At 46.6% G+C, this 20,793-nt stretch overlaps 2 protein-coding genes across 3 annotated transcripts in view; one reads left to right on the top strand and one right to left on the bottom strand.

Moving 5' to 3' along the window:
• Positions 1-768, bottom strand: part of Tsnaxip1 (translin associated factor X interacting protein 1) — a 15,847-nt gene extending 15,079 nt beyond the window's left edge. For both annotated transcript variants that reach the window (XM_050144214.1, XM_050144213.1), the window contains exon 1: positions 649-768. In XM_050144214.1, coding sequence (XP_050000171.1) covers positions 649-692 — 44 coding nt within the window. In that variant the 5' untranslated portion in view covers positions 693-768. The remainder of the gene's footprint in view (positions 1-648) is intronic.
• A 490-nt stretch (positions 769-1,258) lies between these two features.
• The window catches only part of Ranbp10 (RAN binding protein 10), a 60,309-nt gene continuing 40,774 nt past the window's right edge, over positions 1,259-20,793 (top strand). Inside the window, exons 1-2 of the mRNA XM_050143408.1 lie at positions 1,259-1,524; positions 2,276-2,387. Of these exons, the coding sequence (XP_049999365.1) occupies positions 1,290-1,524; positions 2,276-2,387 (347 nt within the window). The 5' untranslated portion in view covers positions 1,259-1,289. The remainder of the gene's footprint in view (positions 1,525-2,275; positions 2,388-20,793) is intronic.

Consider the following 20,793-nt stretch of genomic DNA (forward strand, 5'->3'; position numbering starts at 1 on the left):
GTGGTTTCTGGTGGGCTTGCAGCTGAGAGTTAGGGCGTGGTCATTAGTCAAGGAGACCTTATATAAGCTGCCCTGGAACACAATAAAGAGTATTCTTGGCTGTCTTGTGTGAGTGTGTTTCAATATTCAATCCCTTGCCCAAATCATAAACCGTACCATAGCGCTTAGAGCAGGTGTTGTGCTACAGCTACCATCACTCTTCTTTTGTTTTGTTTTGGTTGGTTGGTTGGTTGGTTTTGTTTTTGTTTTGCGAGACAGGGTTTCTCTGTGTAGGTTTAGAGCCTGTCCTGGAACTCACTCTGTAGACCAGGCTGGCCTCGAACTCACAGAGATTCGCTTGCTCTGCCTCCTGAGTCCTGGGATTAAAGGCGTGCGCCACCACCGGCCGGCTTTAAGACGCTTCGTTTCAATCTTTAGCTAAGATCATGTATCTAACGATAAAGTACGCCTTCACTTTTGGCAGCACGTAACATTCCTACTGGAGTCAGTCCCAGTTCTATTACAACTGTTTCTGTATCACTGATTCTGTCGCTGGAGCCCTAGCCCAAAGAATGGAGACCAACTGATGGTGCAGCGGTCTGGATCAGTGTCATTTCCCACTCTGGAAGTACTCAAGTCCTCCCCGCCCTCAGCCCGGCCAGGTGCTACCTTGGCTTGGAGAAACTGTAGTAGCGAGTCTCGGGGTTGGCCATGACTTTGGAGCAGAGGCAAAGAAGCTCCGTTGCAGTAGTGTACAGTCCGTTGCCATGGGGACCTGCCCCCAGCGGCCTTCGCGGTGAGGGCGGGGTCACGGACGCGACACGCCTCCAGCCCCCCAAGAGCACTCTGGAGAAAGGCCAAGAAGTAAAGGAAGGTTCGGACCTAGAGACAGGATGTTCTGAGAACCAATCAGTGCAATAAGTTTGATATCAGATATAGAACTGAAGCAGGAGAATAAATTGAGACTGTGGTCGTGGGAGGTGAGCTTCGAGGCCTGGCCACTTGGCTGGCTGGGAATGGTAGTTTCCAGTGGCTCATAGTCTCCGTTATACGGGCTTGTAGGTGAGCAGGTTTGTACTACATCTCCCGAAGTTCTTCAGGAACTCGCGTTGGCCTGCTTCTAGAGCGCTCTGTATTGTGGGATATGTAGTCTAATATCTGGAGAAGCATAGTTGTGTCCAAAGAAGGCTTCACGGATTCGGACTCAGTTTCCCTACGGCCCTGGGATGCTCACAGGCCATTGGCTGAGTAAGGCAGTTCTTGTTGCACTCCTCCCCGCCCCCAGTGACACAATAGCAGCTCCCTCCAAGATGGCGGCGGCGACGGCAGACCCGGGAGCTGGGAACCCGCAGACTGGGGACTCCTCCGGTGGGGACACAGGGGGCGGGCTACCGTCACCCGGGGAGCAGGAACTGAGCCGGCGCCTGCAGCGCTTGTACCCTGCTGTCAATCAGCACGAAACGCCACTGCCGCGATCCTGGAGCCCCAAGGACAAGTACAACTACATCGGCCTCTCCCAGGGAAACCTCCGTGTCCACTACAAAGGTATCAGCGGGTCTGGCCGCTGGGAGACAATCCAGATTGTTGCAAGGAGGCTGTCACCATCATGTCACTTTCTTTGCTTGGGTTTTCTGAGTTGGGCCTTTGCCCAGCGGAACGTCCAGAGTAGAGGGATTGGCCAGGCCATGGTTTACCTGCTTCCTTTCCTGTCCTGAAACAGCCGACTTTAAGAGAACTACAGTTAAATGTCCTAAACCAGTGTTGGACAAGACTTTCCACTTTAGGGCCTCCCTTCCTGTCCTGAACTGGCTCCAACCTCAGCTAGGCCCTTTACCATGGCTTAGTTTAGGTAATGTTTGCAAAAAGAGGTGGTAACATTCTTACAGGCGGTGCATGGGTTGCCTGCCTGCTAGTCTTCCCAGACTGGCCTGGGGGTTGTGTGCTAAAGTTGTTGGTAGTGGTGACTTCCATTTTTGCCACTTCCTTCCCCGGGTTCCAGGCTGGGCCATTTGGATTCTAGAAAGAGAGACAGCAGTGTTCAGAGTCTTATATGTACCTCAGTTGCCTCTGTGTACCCTTGTTTTGTTATGGAGGACAGTATCATGGTCAGGACACTTGGTTGGTCTGGGGTGGAGTTGATCTAAAGGTGGGAGGCTTTTGTGTTTACTCAATTTCTTGGACAGTACAAGAGCTTCTCTGGCAAAGGAGGGCTGAAGTTACCATGGCACAGAGATAAAGGAGGCTTATTTTTGCATTTTTTTGGTGTTGACATTCCTTCTTTGCCTTTTTACATCAGGTCATGGCAAAAATCACAAAGATGCAGCCTCGGTGCGCGCCACTCACCCCATCCCTGCCGCCTGTGGTATTTACTATTTTGAAGTGAAGATTGTCAGCAAAGGAAGAGATGGGTAAGGCCCTCTTTACTCTCCTTTCCCCCGCCTCAACACAGAACTGGTGTTCCCTCTTGTCAGAGTTTGAAGTTCCTGACTGATATTCGTGACTGAGGTTGGCCTGCTGACCCACTTGGATCTGGGCTACCTCTTCCCTAAGTGTGAACGTGGTCTGGTTGGTCTAAACAGTGGGCCTTGATAGGTTGAGCAGAGGACATTTCTTTTTCTTTTTTTTTTTTTTTTTAAAGTATTGTAACTAGATAGTAACAGATCAGGGATATAAGTAACAAGTATACATTAACAATTCAGAGGCCAAATGGGGTTTCCCCTGCTAGCATGTGGTGTTTGTGACTTCCCTCCTTTTGAGGTTGAGGTTCTTTTTTTATGGCATTTAGTCATGTAGAGGCCTCAGTAAACTTCAAAGGAATAATAGAGTCTGTGTAGCATTCATCAAAGCTGTGGTGGCCACTGTCATCTGGATAAACAGTGTACGCATGGTCAGAGTCAGGTGACCTTGCTGCTCATAAACTTGTTTTTCAGTCCAGGGACTTGAACACCAGTTGGACCAGCTTTAGGAAGGTCTTATTAAAGTCAGTATTAGGGAGACTCCCTATTTTAGGGTGACTTAAGCAGACACAAGGCATCACAGGGAACATCTTTTCTTCTTGGTTTTTCGAGACAGGGTTTCTCTGCGTAGCTTTGAAGCCTGTCCTGGAACTCGCTCAGCAGAACAGGTTGGCCTTGAACCTACAGAGAACCACCTGCCTGCCTCCCAAGTGCTGGGATTAAAGGCGTGTGCCACCACTGCCCGCCTCATTGCCTTCCTTATTCTCCTTTTCCCACTAGTAATTGTAATAAAACAGGTGTTCAAGCTATGAGATAATGTGACTATAACTATCTTGGGACAGGCTTTTTAAATCAGACCTTAGGTTTGTTATGGGAAATTTGCAAACCCTGCCAATGACATTCATATGGACTTGAGTGTGTGTTTTTGAACATTTGGGATAATTTTTTCTCCTGTGTCCCTTGTGTTGTGTGCAAAATGCCAGGTTTAGGAACTGAGACTGAACTGAGTGTGATGACGTAGGCCCCTTCAACCCAGCACTCAGGAGGAAGAAGTAGGCATAGCTCTGTGAGTTCGAGGCCAGCCTGGTCTACAGAGAGAGTTGCAGGCCAGCCAGACCCTGTCTCAAAACAAAAAGCAAAAATGAAGCTGAGTCTGGGGAAGGACTGTTGGGATCAGAACGTCCCTGCTTTCTCAGTGACTCTGTGGCTTCCCAGCCAAGGAGGACTCTGAGCGTGGGCACATCCTGGGGCTTGTCTCTTCATTGTCGTCCTGGGAAGTCAGTAAGCATCTAAACTGCCTTTAGCCTTAACGTTAGTGACTTTAGAATTTTCGGCCTGGGAAGCTGTTGCATCTTTAGCTTTCATTTCCATCTGCTTTGTTTGCAGATGGGAAACTTACATTTTGGAAGACTTAAAAACTTTTTAATATTTTTTTCCACCATCTGGTAGAACATATCTAATGTGTTTAAATCAGTATCAATGAGAATAACCTCTTAAACACCTCAAATACAGTTACAGTGTTGACTGAGATGCTGGTATTGGACATTACCAAGGAGACAGGGGCATATTTCTTTCTTTTTTTTAAAAAATATTTATTTATTTATTTATTTATTTATTTATTTATTTATTTATTTATTTATTATAAAACGGTCTGTCTGTCTGCCTGCAGGCCAGAAGAGGGCACCAGACCTCATTACAGATGGTTGTGAGCCACCATGTGGTTGCTGGGAATTGAACTCAGGACCTTTGGAAGAGCAGGCAATGCTCTTAACCTCTGAGCCATCTCTCCAGCCCCCCAGGGGCATATTTCTTAAACTGTCTTCTCTGTAGTCATTTTTCATAGGGCTGAGCTAGTGAGAAACAAAGAACAGCTTTTCAGAAGAGGAGTGTTTAAACTTAGAGATCTGGATTCCTTTAACTGGCCTTTTAAATTTCAATGGTTCTTGAGAAGAAAGCTCTGTGTGTGACTGCACAACTGTGGTGTTATCTACAAGTCTAAAAACAGTGAAGGCCAGGTGTGGTGGTGCACGTGCTAGTCACTGGACTCTGGAGGCTGAGGCAGGTGGGTCACTCTGAGTTTAAAGCCAGACTGGTTTATATGGCAAGTTCAGGACCAACCAGGGCTGCATAATGAGACCTTGTTTCAGCGAAATGAGGAGTATCTTTCTCTGCTTCTTTCCCCAGCATTTTTTTCTTTTCCCTCTTTAAATAACAAAGTTTCGTATATTCCAGGCTGGCTTTAACTTCTTAAGTGGCCAAAGGATGATCTTGAACTCATGGTCCTCCAGCCTTCACTTTCCCAATGCTGCTAGGATTACAGATCTATGCTACCCCACTTGGTTTATCTAGCGCTGGGGAATTGAACCCAGGGATTCATACACACTAGGAAGCTCTCTGCCAGTGGAGTGACGATCTTGTGCCCTAGTCTCAGTATTTTTGCATATGGCGAATACAGTTGTTGAGTTAGTCTGGAAGCCTCAATCGTATAAAGGTCATGTGTGTCTATAGCGGCTTGCTTCAGTTGACAGACAGCTAAAGTAGTAAGCTGGTGAGAGAGTATGTGACTGGCTCCCCACAGCTACTTTCTGGAATCCTTGAAGGCTTTTGTGGCTGAAGTGTCAGTTGTTGGTATGAGCCACGCAGTATAGTTCAGATTTGTTTTTTGAGAGAGCCAACAGATGTTGTAGGACAGGCAGACCCTGACTCTTCCCCATTAGCGTTGGAGATAGATTTCTGACCCAGGTCTGGAGGACAGACGGACATCAACTCCTCCCCATCAGCATTGGAGATAGATTTCTGACCCAGGTCTTGTTGATGTCCTCAGCATTAGCTGTAGCTATTGGCTTTGTAGCCTTCTCTGTTGTCTCATTTGAGCCTCATAGCATCTCTAGAAAATGGCTGGGGTAAATGGTGATAAACTTGTTTTGTGGGCGAGTCCTTGAGCTGTTTGGTGGCCTGCCCTGGCTGCAGGGCTACGTGTGGTAGAATAGCCTAACCTGTCAGATGTCCTTGCCTGATCCCAGACACGTGCCTGAGCTGTTGCTGACTTTTTGCCGCACAACTGCTATTGCATTCCTTCTCTGGCTAGTGTGCAGGAACAGCCTGCTGGATCTGCAGGGTCACAATGTCAAGGGACAGGACTGATGTGTACACACTGAGGCTAGAGAAGCAGGGCATGCTGTGTGCTAGCCTTGACTGACTTCTCCCATTGACTCTGTAATCTTGTTTGTCTGTAGAGTTGTGTGTTCCTAAGGTATTTATGAGTCCATTTTTTTGTTGTCATGGTTGATTTCAGTGATTTTATGTTTTTACTTTTATGCATGTGTGTGTGTGTGTGTGTGTGTGTGTGTGTGTGTGTGTGTGTGGTTGGGTATGTGCATGTGAACAGGATATGATGACAGATCCCCTGGACCTGGAATTACAGGTAGCTGTGACCTGCCTGACATGGTGCTGGGAATGGAACTCAGGTCAGGTCCTCTGGAAGAGTACTGATGCTCTTGTTGACTGAGGGCTTTCTCTAGCCCCTCACAGAAGGTTTTGTTTCTTTGCTCTAGGTGGTGGTTTGTTTGTTTGGTTTTGTTTTTTTGAGACAGGGTTTCTCTGTGTAACAGCCCTAGCTGTCCTAGAACTAGCTCTTGTAGACCAGGCTGGGACAAAGATCCGCCTGCCTCTGGCTCCCAAGTACTGGGGTTAAAGGCGTGCATAACACCACCTGACTGGGTGGGGATTCTTTTGAGGCAGTTTTGCTTTGTACAAACAAGTGTCTCCCAAGTGCCACAGAAAGGCTTATTTCAAGGGGCTTATAGAGTTTTTCTTTCTTTTCTTTTTCTTTTTTTCATCCCGATGTGCCAAATATAAGAGAGCAGAAGCAAAGCCAGCAATAGATCAGCCTTGTCCACAGGGAGCCTGTGGCCTACTCAGTGGAGAGTGGACCTGAGAAGAGCCCTTCGTAAGAGGAGGCAGAGCCTGGGCACTGCAGTGAGGGATGAGTAGGAGTTCCCAGGAGACACTACCCATGGATCCATGAGTCTTGTGGGTAATTAGCTCCATGCCAGGGCACGGGGCTTTTTGGCCTCCTTCCCCTTTAGGAGGAGGACTCTGTAGAAGGAGCTAAGAGCTTGGCATAGATTGGTTGGCTTTGGCTGGATTTTGTCAAGTCATCAGAGTTGTGAACCGTGGGAGCAGGTCTGATAGGGTGAGGAGATGTCTCAAGCCCTGCCAGGGCTGCCCCTAGGAGATAAGGAGCATGTGGGTTGGCCTTTCCAGAAAGTTGAGTAGTCACTTTATGGACCTGTGGGTGTCCCCAGCTTTTAGTGATGACACATGGAGGGTGTGGCTGTCCTGGCTGACAGATGCTTCAGTGTGACCCTCAAAATAGACTGTAACATCATCCCGGTGGCAGAGGCCTCCTGACATGTGATGGGTGACTCTACCCAAGAAGAGCAGACTTAGCCTAGAGAACTAGGTAGTGTCGGGAGAGGTGGGGTTCTCTTTAGCGAGGGCCTCGAATAGGTTACAGTCAACCAACTCTTGCTTGCTCGATCATGTAGCAGAACACTCACTCATTCACGCCACACACCAGGATGAACACTCATTGTCTGTCCCTAGGTATGGGCTCCAGGAACACAGACACAAGACCTTTCTAGAGACAAGAGGGATACACCCCTGTGTGTGACCTCACAGGAGTAGAGAAATTGTTAGCCCATTGTATGTGCCCTAGCTGGTTGGCCCCGAGGTTCCATTTCCTTCTACCCCCCTGCGTTTAGGGGGTGCTTTATAGAAGAGATGGTGACGAACAGTGGGAAGAGCAGCTGGAATGCTCAAGGGGAACAAAGTGAGAAGGAGATGCTTTGAGCAGAAGACACACAGATGTGTAGGCTGGCCTAGGGATAGTGACTTACGCTTGTAATCATAACACTCATGTGGCAGAGGCAGGAAGATTGGCTTCAAGGCTAGCCTGGGACTATACAGAGAGCCCATGCTTGTTTGGGGAGAAACAATATTTGGGGCCAGGACTGAAGGACTGAGTAAGTAAGGGCCAGATGGAAAATCCCTTGTGTATTGTGGCCAAAGATTTTGGACTTTGTTTTGAGGGCAGTTGTGTGTACAGACTCTGGCTAGGGCAGAAGACACCACCATCTGGTCTACCAGGCCTCTGCTCAGAGTTCTGTCCGTGTGGGCCAGTGGTTTAGGTCCTTCACCTGGAATGTGATTTTCTTCTCGAGTGGTCCTTTCAAAGCGAGAATGACTCTCTGCTTATACTGTAATTGTGTGGTGGTTGATTTTGCCAGCTCCTCTTTCAAAGCCATCCAGGCATTTCTGTCTCATGAGTTAGGGTTACCCAAGTCTAGAGACAGCCTGCAGCTGGGCCTCTCATTTGGGTCTCTGTGCATGGTTCAGGGCTGTTGAAGCTCCGTGTTTGTCTGTGGACTGGCTAATGCCTGCCTGTATGTCCCGAGGAGTAGGCGCCAGCGGTAGTGGGGTCCTGTTGTCCCTGAGCACCCCAAAGCGGGGCGGGGGGGGGGGGGGGGGGGCTACAAGTGACTGCTGAGCTTTAGGCTGCATCTTTCCTCGAGTTCTAAACAAGGTTCTGTTTCCTGTGATATGGAAATACGTGGGCTATGGAGCCTCCTGGGGTGATACATGACTTACTTATATTGTGGGTGGAAACTAGTTTGGGTATCTTGAGGTGTAGCTCTGGCATGGGTTGAGAAAGCTGAAACCACTTTCCTGGAGGGGACTCCCTGCTCATTTCCAGTTGCCATCTTCATCCAGCTATGAGCTCAACATGGGGAGCATGGCACTTTTTGTTATTATTATTATTTTTTTTCATGACGGGTTTCTTTGTGTAGCCCTGGCTGTCCTTGAACTAGCTCTGTAGACCAGGCTGGCCTTGAACTCACAGAGATCTGCCTGCCTCTGCTCCCAAGTGCTGGGATTAAAGGCGTGCGCCACCACTGCCTGGCAGCACTTGAATTTTTTAGGTTACTATTTATTTTATTTTCATGTTTGTGTGTGTATGTGTGTGTGCATTACACCACATGTGTCGAAGTCAGAGGACAACGTAAAAGAACAGGTTCTCGTCCACCATGTGAGTCCTGGGGATGGAACTCAGCTCATCAGACTTTTCAGCAAGCTCCTTTACAAACTGAGCCATATCACTGCCCCATGGGTGATGGTGATAGCGGTTGGGTTTTTGTTTGTTTTTTCTTTTGTGTTTTTGGAGACAAGGTCTGGGCTATGTGGCCTTGGCTGGCCCAGACCAAGGTATGTAGACCAGGCTGACTTCAAACTCATAGAGATCCATCTACAGCACCATACTCTGGCCCCATGGGTTCTTTATAAGTTAAATCTTACTTGGTCAAGGGTCAGCCTCTAGGGAAATTCCTAGGAGAAATTCCTATACTCTCCTCCTCATATCCCCGTTGCTTCTTTGGTCTCTGGAATGCTTGGTTTATTTCTGTCAATGGGTTGGTACAAAAGGGAAAATCCCAGTTAGAGGGGAAGCCACGGTTTGTCAGGCTGAGCAGAGAGCATGAGTTTAGCAGAACACTGGAAAAGAGGGGGGTCCTGAGGAGGTCTGTGTGTGGTCAGGGGGCAAGTTGGAAAGAAGATGCGCATCTGAGAGGAGAGCGAGCTGATGTCAGTGCAAGGATGTCTCTCTGATCCTCTGAATCCATACAGACTGTCTTCATAGCTCCAAGACTGCCAGTGTTTTGGTTGTGACCAACATGTGGAGTCATGGCTGATTTCCGGACTGGAGGACTTGGTGATAGAGCAGTGATAGAGCCTATCTGTCCCCAAGATGTTAGAATAAGATGCCCTGGACTGTGTAGGAATTTGGAATGGGCCAAGAAAGTTCTTCCCACTGCTCTCTTGCCTCTCTCCTTGTCTTAGAAGGCATCTTGAGATCTCAGGAAATTTTAGGGCAGTGTGCTGGCTAGTTTCCTATCAACTCGACACAGTTAGAGTCATCTGAGAGGAGGGAACCTCAACTGAGAAAATGCTTCCATAAGATCAGGCTGTAGGCAAGCCTGTAGGGCATTTTCTTTTTTTCTTTATCTTTTATCTTTATCTTTATCTTGCCTGGAACTGGAGTTACAGTTGTGAGCTGCCATGTGGGTAGTGGGAATTGAACCTGGGTCCTCTGGAAGAGCAGCCAGTACTCCTAACCACTGAGCATCTCCTTAAATAGTGATTTTTGGTGAAGAGTCCAACCCATTGTGGGTGGGGCCATCCCTGGGCAAGTGGTCCTGAGTTCTGTTAGAAAGCAGACTGAAGCTAGGATGGGTGGCCTTTAATCCCAGCACTCTGAAGGCAGAGGCAGGTGCATCTCTGTGAGTTCAAGGCCAATCTGGTCTAGAAAATGAATTCCAGGACAGGCTCCAAACTATGTGAAACCCTGTCTTGAAAAAAAAAAAAAAAAAAGAAGCAGACTGAGGAAGCCATGGGGAACCAGCCATAAGCAGCACTGTCATGGCCTCTGTGTCAGCTCCTGCCTCCAGGTTCCTCCTTTGTTTGGGTTCCTGTTCTGAATTTCTTCAGTGATGAACAGTGGTTTGGAAGTGTGAGCCAAATAAACCCTTTCCTCCCCAAATTGCTTTGGTCCTGATGTTTCATCAGCAGTAGTAACCCTGACCAGGACAGTCAGGAATGACAAATGTCAGGGCTCAAATACACCCCTAGACCCTCAGCTTCCGGGGCATACATGGATAACAGCATCCATTCTGGTCCAGACAGAGCCCCAGGATTTTATTTAATTAAAGTATACTAGGGAGTTGAACTTTTTTGATCACATTTTGAACGTGAGATAAAATCCACCAGCCTCGGGGCAGAGGTGATTGGAGGTGAGAAGCGGACAGCAGAGAAAGGGTAGCTGTGTCTAGATGGTCCGAGGGCTCAGGTTTTCTCTCTTCCAGGACAGTGCCAAGGTAGAGCTGTACCAAGAAGAGCAGAGGGGCAGCTTGTTTGCATTCTACTAACAAAGTCAAATCTCACAAGTCGAGAGTCTGTCTGTAGTTGGCATGTACCATTTTTATACAGTGTCTGGTGTCATTAGGTCTGTGGTGCTGGCTGCTTATCAGTGGTTATATTCATTTTTTTCTTATAGTTTATTTAACTTTATTTTTATGTGCATTGATGTGAATATATCAGCTTCCCTGGAACTGGATCTTTAGACAGTTGTGAGCTGCCATGTGGGTGCTGGGAATTGAACCGGGGTCCTCTGGAAGAACAGTCAGTGCTCTTAACTGCTGAGCCATCTCTCCAACCCCCTTGTTTATTTATTTTTTTTAATATTTATTTATTTATTTATTTATTTATTTATTTATTTATTATGTATACAATATTCTGTCTGTATGTATGTCTGCAGGCCAGAAGAGGGCACCAGACCTCATTCCAGATGGTTGTGAGCCACCATGTGGTTGCCGGGAATTGAACTCAGGACCTTTGGAAGAGCAGGCAATGCTGTTAACCACTGAGCCATCTCTCCAGCCCCCCCCCCCCTGTTTATTTTTGAAACAGGGTTTCTCTAACAGCCCTGGCTGTCCCCGGAACTTGCCCTGTAGACCAGGCTTGCCTTGAGCTCAGAGATCCACCTGCTTCCTGAGTTAAAGTTCCTGGGATAAAGGCATGTGCCACTACCTCCTGGCAAGACTTGTTTTCAAGACTGTTGACCATTTAGAGAAGGAGTCCAGGGGCTGGATAAATGGGTCAGAAGTTAAGAGCACTGGCTGCTCTTCCACGGGTCCTGAGTTAAATTCCCAGCGCCCACATGGTGGCTCACAACCATCTATAATGGGATCTGATGCCCTCTTCTGTCACGCAGGCATACATGCAAATAGAATACTGTATACATAATAAATAAATAAATCTTTTTAAAAAACAAAAACAAAGCAAAAGAAGAAGAGGAGCCCATGTCTGAGCAACCTAGAGTCATCTATACCCTAAGCCATCTTTCTCTATGGGACATCTTGACTGAGGCCTTTTTGTGTTCTGGATTACACCCCCCAATAGTGCTGGGGCCTATCATGCCCTCCTCTAAGTGAGCCGCATGGCTTCCTGGCAGTGGGCTATGGTTGCTGGAGGAACAAAATGCACATAGTAGTTGGTGCCATGGTGGTCTGTGGTTTTGAGTGGGCTCATTAGACTATGAAATGAAATTCCCAGTGTCAAATATTAGCTCTCATTTCAGACCTAGTTCGTGTTTTATAGCCACTGCCCTAGAGTCTTCTCTGTTATTGAAGCCGTTGATTCCTTTTATCTGGGGCAAGCTCTAATAGGAAGAAGATTGCCAGTCTGATGAGCCGTGGCTGATCAAGATGAAACTGTCAGGTGATTCCCCAGAGCTCTTTGGAGAGCTGGACCTTTGTTTTTTTTATTTTTCAAGAATAGTTTCTCTGCAGACCTGGCTGTCCTGGAACTCACTCTGTAGACCAGGCTGGCCTTGAATTCAGAGATCTACCTGCCTCTGCCTCCCCAGTACTGGATGCAAAGGCACGATGCTTGAAGCCAGGCCTTTTTTTTTTTTTTTTTTTGAATTAGAGAAGATAGACTCAGTTTCCCACGGCTCCCAAGAGTCGTCTCGGTACCAAGGCTCAGGCCTTTTGTTTCTTCCTTTGCATCACTTCCTACCAGAGCTATCCTATTAATAGAACTTTTAAGTCTAAAGCCTTGAAGTCCTGTAGCAAAATATATTGGTTCCTTTACCTTATAGGGTCATTATTGTTATTTGGTTTTTTGGTTTTATGAAACAGGGTGTCTCTGTGTAACAGCCCTAGCTGTCCTGGAATTAGCTCTGTAGACCAAACTGGCCTTTAATTCACAGAGATCTGCCTGCTTCCCCGAGTGCTGGTATTAAAATGTGCACCACCATTATTTAAAGTGCTCATAAGATCCACCTTCTACTAGGTGGCTTGACCCACGCCTTTAATCCTAGCTTTGGAGTTCAAGGTCAGCTTGGTCTACAGACCAAGTTTTAGGACAGCCAGGGCTACACAGAGAAACGCTGTCTCAAAACCAAAAACAAACAAAAAACTCTACCTTTTCTCCAAGAAGAAATTGAGAGACAGTGAGAAGATTTGGGCCTGTGTTTTTCACTAGTCTCATTTGTTTTGTACGAGCAGAGAGGGGCTTCTTCTGGCCCCGACACAAGGCCAGAGTACAGGCCGCTCCGAAGCTTTCCACTGAGCTGAGCTAGGGCCCTCACTTGTCTTATCTGGAAAGGCCAGGTGAGGCTCCTCCGGTCTGGCTTAGCCGAAAGGGTGTGACTGCTGACGATCTTCAACGTAAAATGTGCTGTTTTTCTACTTTATTTTTTAGCTTGCTTGCTTCTTTTCTTCTTTCTTTCTCCCTTTCCTTTTTCTTTTCCTTTGCTTTTCCCCTAGCTGCCCTAGAGCTTGCTCTGTAGATTGGGAGGGCTCAAACTCAGAGATCCGCCTGCCTGTTCATCCCAGGTGCTGGGACTAAGGTGCACCATCAAGCCTGGCTAATTTAATTTTTACGTTGCTCTGGTTGTCCTCAAAGTAACTCTATTGACTAGGCTGACCTTGAGCTCTGGATTAGAGGGGTGTGCCTCTATGCCTGCCTTGTTTGTTGTCTTTAATGGGTAATTCGGTGGTATTATTTAAGGTCACAGTGTTGGATAGCCGTTGCTACTGTCTATTTCTAAGACTTTTATTATCCCATTAAATAATAATTATTTCTAGTCTGAGTATAGTGGCACATACCTTTAATCCCAGCACTCAGGAGGCAGAAACAGGTGGATAAATTTGAGTTCAAGGCCAGCCAGGATCGCGAAGTGAGACTTTCTCAGACAGAGTTCAGCACTACCCTCTTCTTCCCACCCCTGAATACATTTTTGTGCTTATGAATTTACCAATTTTAGATGATTTTATACAAATGGAATCCTACCAAATTAGTCTTATAGTGTCAGACATGTTTTGTGTAAAAATGATTTCAAGGTGTATGCTGTGGCATGCACCTGAACTTCATTCTTTTTATGACTGAGAAATTTCCCACTGTGTAGCTAGCTAGTTAGATGGTTAGGCACACAGCAAGACACATTTTGTGTGTCTGTTGGTGCGTTGAACATCTTTTCATGCACTGTTGTATATGGTTCCCTCTCCCTTCCTTCCTTTCTTCAGTTTTTATCCTAGGCTACTCTCAAGCTTACTGTGTATTCAAGGATGATGGTCTTGTCTTCTGGGTGCTGGGGTTTTAGGCTGTGCTGCCCTCCCCAGTTTATGCTGTCCTGGAGCTCAAACCCAGTGCTTCATGTACACTAGGAGACGGGCTCTCGACTTAGTTACATCCTCAGCAGCAGTGTTTTATAAATCCTTCAACAGATGTCTAAAGGACTGGTGAGATGGCTCAGGGGGTAAAAGCGGTTGCTGTATAAATCTGAAAACCCAAGTTTGATCTCCAAAACCCATGATAGAAGGAGAGAACCAACCCTCTAGAATGGTTCTCTGTTTTCAGTATGAGTGCATGTGCCCTGGCCCAAATGCATCTGCATTTGTGCCTACGGTAATAATAAAATAAATAAATAAAATAAAATAAAAATTACACAAAAAGAAACATCTATATAGTTCTTTGCCTATTTCATAATTGGCTTGCTTTTTATTTGAATTATAAAGGATTTTTTCCCCCCAAGACTGGGTTTCTCTATGTAACCCTGGCTATCCTGGAACTCAGTCTGAAGACCAGGCTGGCTTCAAATTCATAGAGATCTGCCTGCCACTGCCTCCCTAGCGCTGGGACTAAGGTGTGCACCACTTCCTGGGTCTTTTTTTTTTTTCTTAAACCTGAGGCTGTCTGATGCATTAGCACTTGCCTGGTTGGTACACTATATGTAGACACACTGTTGTAGCACAGGCTGGCCTTGAATTCCTGGTTGGTCCTTCTACATCTGCCTCTTGAGGGCTGGAATTACTGGCATGGGTCACTATATCCTGCTAGTATTGTATTATTTTTGCAGTGAGTGCATGTGTGTATGTGTGTTTGTGTGTCTGTGGGCATGCGTGTGCAATGGTACAGGTATGAAGGTAGAGGAAATTTTCAGGATTCAGTTCTCTCCTTCCACTATAGAATCCAGAGATTGAATTCAGGTCATTAGGTTTGTGTGTGAATTGCTTGCACCCACTGAGCCGTCTTTCCTGCATCCTTAGTTGACTTTTTTTTTTTTTTTTTTTTTTTTTGGTTTTTCGAGACAGGGTTTCTCTGTGGCTTTGGAGCCTGTCCTGGAACTAGCTCTGTAGACCAGGCTGGTCTTGAACTCATAGAGTTTAATCCCGAGCTGCCTCCCGAGTGCTGGGATTAAAGGCATGCGCCACCACCGCCCGTTTTTTTTTGGTTTTTCGAGACAGGGTTTCTCTGTGGCTTTGGAGCCTGTCCTGGAACTAGCTCTGTAGACCAGGCTGGTCTTGAACTCATAGAGTTTAATCCCGAGTGCTGGGATTAAAGGCGTGCGCCACCATCGCCCGGCCTCTTAGTTGACTTTTTAATTGCTCTTCTAAGATATATCCCATCTTGGGTTTGCATTTGGGTATGATACATTTGTAATAGTGCACAGCCATTATTGACATTATTCTGCTAAGAGTTATGCTAAGGTCAAAGCTGGGAAGGAGCTGAGAAGCCCTTTAGTCTAACTTCTCCTTTTCTGATAGGGAACCCGAGATGTGGGTTGGAACACAAGATCTGTGATCCCAAATTCTGGTGGAGTCTAAGAGTTTCAGAGTTGGAGTGTTACGTCTAATGTCGTGGAGAAGTGTTCTGTCAGTCAGCTTTGTTTCATCTAGCCCAGACTGGCGGGGAGTTTGAAGGACAACTCAGAAGGCTGGGCATCAGTTCCCGCCCCTCTTGCAGCAGCTTCCTCAGTGCTGGGATTAGAAGCGCACACCACACCTGACTTCCTGTCACTTTAAAATTGATCAGGGTCTGGCAGGATTGGGCAGGTAAAGGTGTTTGCCACTAAGCTTGATGACCTAAGTTTGACCCCTGGGACTCACGTGATGGAAGGAGAACACTAGGTCGTGTAAATTGTTCTCTGACCTCCACCATCATGGCACAAGTGCACACCCAAAATTAGTAAAGAAATATAGTGATTTTTTTTTTCAAAAAACAAAATAAGCTGGTTTAGTGGAACATGCCAGTAGGATTTGCTAAAGGAGGCAGAGGTAGGAGGATCACGATTCGAGGCCAGCCTGGGTGGTGGAACAAGCAGAGGCAGGCCAGTTCAAGGCCTGTCTGGTCTATAGAATGAGTTCTAGGACAGCCAAAGCTACTCAGAGAAACTCTGTTCAAAAAACCAAAATAAATTCTTCACATGCTTCCCTTCCAGAAGTAGGAAGGGCGCACTAGATTTGTTCCCTGTGTAGAGGGGGTTCCTAGCTCCGTTAGGAAACAACAGAGAAGGTGTCATGTCCCCTGCTAGCCTTGTTCAAAACTGGAGGGTCGAGAGTCCAGTGCTCTTGTTTCTAAGTCTTCTTCTCTGATATCACCAGGCATGACTGAGTTAGGAAAAAATCTCCAGTCTTTTGGAGCTCTGCTGAGCCTGACTCACTACAGCGGTGTCTTCTGAGAGTGAGCTCTGGGTTGTTCTTGGGCTGGGACCCAAGATGCCATTTCTGCTGTTTCTTCCAGTGCACTCTCAGCCCCCGTCAAGTTCAGGGCGCTGGGTGTATGTGCTGAGGAGCTAATGAAAGCCACGTTCCCTGTCTGTCTCTTGCCACTGAAGGGCTATACTGGGATGAACCAGAGATGGTTATAGCTGGCTCCTCAATGTGGTTGTTTTCACAATTATAAAAGTGATTCCAGGGCTTAGGGATATTTCTTGGTAGACTGTTTGCCTAGCATGTCAAAGCCCTAGGTTTCATCCCTAGCACCACGTAAACTGGATGTGGCAGTCCAAGTCTATGGTCCCAGCACTTGGGAGATAGAAGCAGAAGAGTCACAAGTTCAAGGCCAATCTTACTTTGGCTGTGGCTAGTTAGGGGCCTTTCCTGCCCACCTACAGCTGTGGCTGCCCCTAGTCTCTACCTGGCTTGGTCCTGCAGTGCAGAGCCACAGTGGGGGTAGAGTGTCTCTTGTAGCTGCCGCTTGCATTGTGATTTTGGCAGTGAGCAGCAGAAACTGAGAAGTTAGAAACCAGCTCATGACCCAGCTACCATCAGGAACTTGTCTGTTGTCCCTCTGTACTTCCTGGCTGTCTCACGTCTTTGTTAAGTGTTATTTCCTCTGTTTTGCTGTCATATAGAAAGAAAAAAAAAATAAAATGGGTTTATTTTGCAGTTACTGGTGTGGTAAATTATACTCTCTCATATCTTCTGATGCCTGAAAAGAGAGCCCAGTGAGAAGCCAAACTTTTGGATCCGTTCTGTCACCTATTTAGGGGCTGACTCCCTTCTTCCCAGGCTGTATCTGGTAGTGTTCTTAGCATGGCTTGGCTTATTAGCAACAAGGAAGCAAATGTTCAAGACCTTTCTCCTTGGTAATCCCAAATAAACAGGCATTTGTTTTTAGATGTCCCAAGTTCAGGCCCTTGAGACTAGCCAGATTGATCTGATTCCCCTGCTGGAAAAACCTACAGTGACCTACTAGACAGAGTGGGTCATGTATACAGTCATCCACCTGCTTCCCTGAGCACCAGCTCAGGTTGCTTCTGGTGACTGGCTGCACTGAGGCCTCTCTGGTTTCATGGTAACAGTTGGTTAAGCAGGCTGAGAAACATGCCCATGGATCTATGGTGAACTTGGGAGCAGAGATGAGATTGGAATCGGAGCATGTCCAGTATATTTGTTGTTTGCAAGTAGGTTTCTCATTCAGGTGCTTGTGCAGGTGTCAGTGTCAGTGCTAGAACAGAGTTGGGTGGTGGCCATGCCTCTTGCTGAGCATGTCCCAGTTGGCCTTGCTTTGGTGACTGGTTGTGCTGTTTAGTGTCTTAGGCTCTTCAAGCCCCTCCAAACCTAGAAGTTCACTGATTCTAAAGAGTGGTTGGCTTTTTCCATGTCATCGTCCCTATTGCTTTACTTGGATGGCTTTGGTATGGGTCAGCTATCTGATCAGTGTAGCCTTGCTACACCTCCTCTGTGGCTTCCATTGACCTCCCGTGAAGCTTAAACTCCTTAAGTTAGCATGTAGGCTGTGCACACAATCCCCGTTTCCTGTCCCGCTTTGGTTCTTTATAAGTCTGCCCAGCCTAGAACTCAGCCGCATCGAACTTCTTTCAGTTCCTCTGCCCTTTGTCTGCTTCTTTGCCTTTTTATGCCTTTGCATATTCTGTTGCTTCTGCAGGGCACATGCTCTCTCTTGCTTCTCTTGCCTCCTTTACCAGGCTTAGCTCAGCTTTCACTTCCTCAGGGAATCCCGCCCTTCACGGCAGTACATCCTAGCTCTCTGGTTTAACCTTAACCTGACAGTGGTGGGACCGAGTGTAGGCCCTACCCTGTTCCCAGCTCTGTGTGATCCTGTGGAAGGCACGAATGAAATCTCAGGCTCTACTGAAGAAGGTACTGACATCATTCTTTTACTTGTGGTTATCCAGATACCCCTTCACCATTTGTTTAAGAAGCAGAAACTTGCTGGTGGTGGAATATACCTTTAATCCCAGCACTCGGGAGGCAGGGGCAGGCAGATCTCTGTGAGTTTGAGACCAGCCTGGTCTACAAAGGGAGGACAGAGGGCTATTACACAGAGAAATCCTGTCTTGAAAAACCTAAAAAGCAAAACAAAAACCCCAGAAACATTTCTGCATTGAGTGGTCGAGGCACCCTTGTCATCATAATCAGTTAACTGGGTGAGAGTTTAGTTCTAGGCTCCCTGTTTTGAGTCTTTTTTGTTGGTCTTTGTGTCTATCTTTTGCTAGTCTTACACTTTTTTGTTGTTGCTGTTGTTTCAAGACAGGATTTCTCTATGTAACAGCTTTAGCTGTCCTGTAGCTCTTGTAGCCCAAGCTGGCCTCAAACTCATAGAGATCCACCTACCTGCCTCCCAAGTGCAGGGATTAAAGACATATGCCACTATGCCTGGTTTTTATTTTATTTTATTTTATCTTATTTTGAGACAGGGTCTCACTATGTAACCCTGACTGGCCTAGAACTTGCTATGTAGTTCAGGCTGCCATTGAACTCTCAGAGATTGCCTGCTTCTGCCTCCAGAGTGCTGGGATTAAAGGTGAGCACCCCAAGCCTCCTATATTTATTTTTTTGTCTTAACTGCTTTACCCAGAACTCTCAGTGTTCTGTTGAAGCAGTAATAGTGAGAGAGCATTGTATTCCCAGTATTAGAGGATAAGCTGTGAGTCTTGTTACTGTTTTATGTTACTGTGTTAGGATTCTTTCTGTTCTCTGTTGAGTATAATTGGAATGTAATTTTTGTTTTGTTTTGAGACAAGGTATCTACGTAGTTCTGGAGCTTGCCTTGTAGACCAGGCTGACCTTGAACTCACAGAGCTCCTCCTGACTCTGCTGGAATTAGGGTAATTGCCATCACGCTTGGCCCAGATGTAATGTTTAAATATTTAAAATTTTATTTTGTTTGAGGAAGGGTAATTGCTATAGCTCAGTCTGGACTCATAGCTGCCTCAGCCTCCTGATTCTTAAATTATAGGTGTGTTCCACTCACTTGGCTGCTATGTAATTTCTTTATCCTATATGATTCACCCCTTAAAGTGTATAGTTATGGATTGGGATTTATTTCAACAATACAGTCCTTGCTTGGCACTTTCAATGTACTCAAAAGGACCTCGACTGAGTGCTGGTATTGCAAAACCAAAAAGTGTGCAGTTCAGCACTTAGTATATTCGAAGGGTCCTTATGGCTCTTACCCTTGATTATCTCAGGCTGGTTGGATGATAGTCTTCAGTTCCTGAAAACTCACTAGAAGGTGGGAGCCTGCAGCTATTTTGAACAAAAAGTTGAGACAAAGTCTCTTTATGCATCCCTGGGTAGCTGTGTAGTCAAGGCTGGCATTGGACTTTTGACATTCTGCCAGCCTCTTCCTTCCAAGTGCTGGGGAATTAGTTGTGGGTGGCCACACCCATCTGGGAAACTTCTTTCTCTCGCTCTCTTTTTACCCCAGTGCTTGGGGCTTGTGTCTAGGCAAGTGCCCTGCCACATGTAGCCCAGCACTGTATGTCTTCTTGTAGCTTTAGGGCACCCTCCTTTGGAAAAAGACTTAGTGTTATCTGGTGTTTGAAGAGTTGGGGCCTATTTCCTTTGGACCCTGACTCAGGTTTGACCTCATTTGTGTCTGCTAGTTGGGTTCCTGCGGGGCTGCTCCCCATGTCATTGACACCCAGAGGTGGCATGGTGCCCAATGTGAATGGTGTCAGCTTCCCCTGGCTACTCTGCACTTAACTCATCCAATCAGATCTTGAAGTTGAGCAGGAGTTTGTGCAGAGGCTTTCAGGAAGTTTTCTAAGAAATGCCCTTCCTCCTGGGGGACACAGAGCCCATAGGAATAATGTGATGATGGCTACTTGCTGGAAAGAGAAGCTTCTTTTGTAGGAAGTAATAGCTTGTTCCTGTTTGTTTGTTTTTGAGACAGGGCTTTTTTTTTTTTTTTTTTTTTTTTTTGGAGCTTGTCTTGGAACTCACTTGGACCGGGCTGACCTCAAACTCACAGAGATCCACCTGCCTCTGCCTCCTGAGTGCAGGGATTAAAGGAGTGTGCCACCACCACCCAGCTTCATGTTTGTTTTTTATAGTGCTGGAGATCAGACCCCAGGATTTGTGCATGTTAGACAAGTGGTGTATCACTGAACTACACCTCAGCCCCCTAAAGCAGCTTGTGTTTGAGCATAGATGTCTTAGTGGTCTTTCCCCATGGAACATTGTAGAACCAGAACTTTGGCTGGTGACCAAACATAACTCTTCCTGCGGGATCCTTAATTAACCCTGTTTGCACTAGCTTTAAGCTGTCAAGGGTCATTCAGGAAACAAATATGCTCTAAACCCAAGCTCTTCCCTTAGTTTCAGGAAACTCTTATGCCAGGAGTGGTACTACATGTAGTGTGGGATACAGGCTCAGGCCCCTCACAATAGGACAGGATGAGTGGCCGCCTTCCAAGTTAGGGAACCTCCTGGCTGTGTTGTGCATTTTCGGTGGATGACTACAGGCTGGTTGAGTTGTTTACTGCTTAGTCAGCAAAGACATCAGGGGAATGGAGACCAGCTTTTGGCATCTTCTACCACATAAAGCCAGGAAGCTGATTATTTAGGCCGTTGTTTTTCTGGGGAAATGTGAAGGTTGTAATCTAATGGGGATCCTGCCAGCAGGCTCACACTATGGCTCCCGATGGCCCTCGAAGCTGGCCCTTTCTCACAGTCAGTATGTGTTTCTTGGAAGGGCTGAGCAGTCT

Source organism: Alexandromys fortis, unplaced genomic scaffold (genome assembly GCF_014885135.2).
Source record: "Alexandromys fortis isolate MF-2015 unplaced genomic scaffold, M_Fortis_MF-2015_v1.1 scaffold_1, whole genome shotgun sequence".
In the NCBI taxonomy this organism is placed as follows: domain Eukaryota; kingdom Metazoa; phylum Chordata; class Mammalia; order Rodentia; family Cricetidae; genus Alexandromys; species Alexandromys fortis.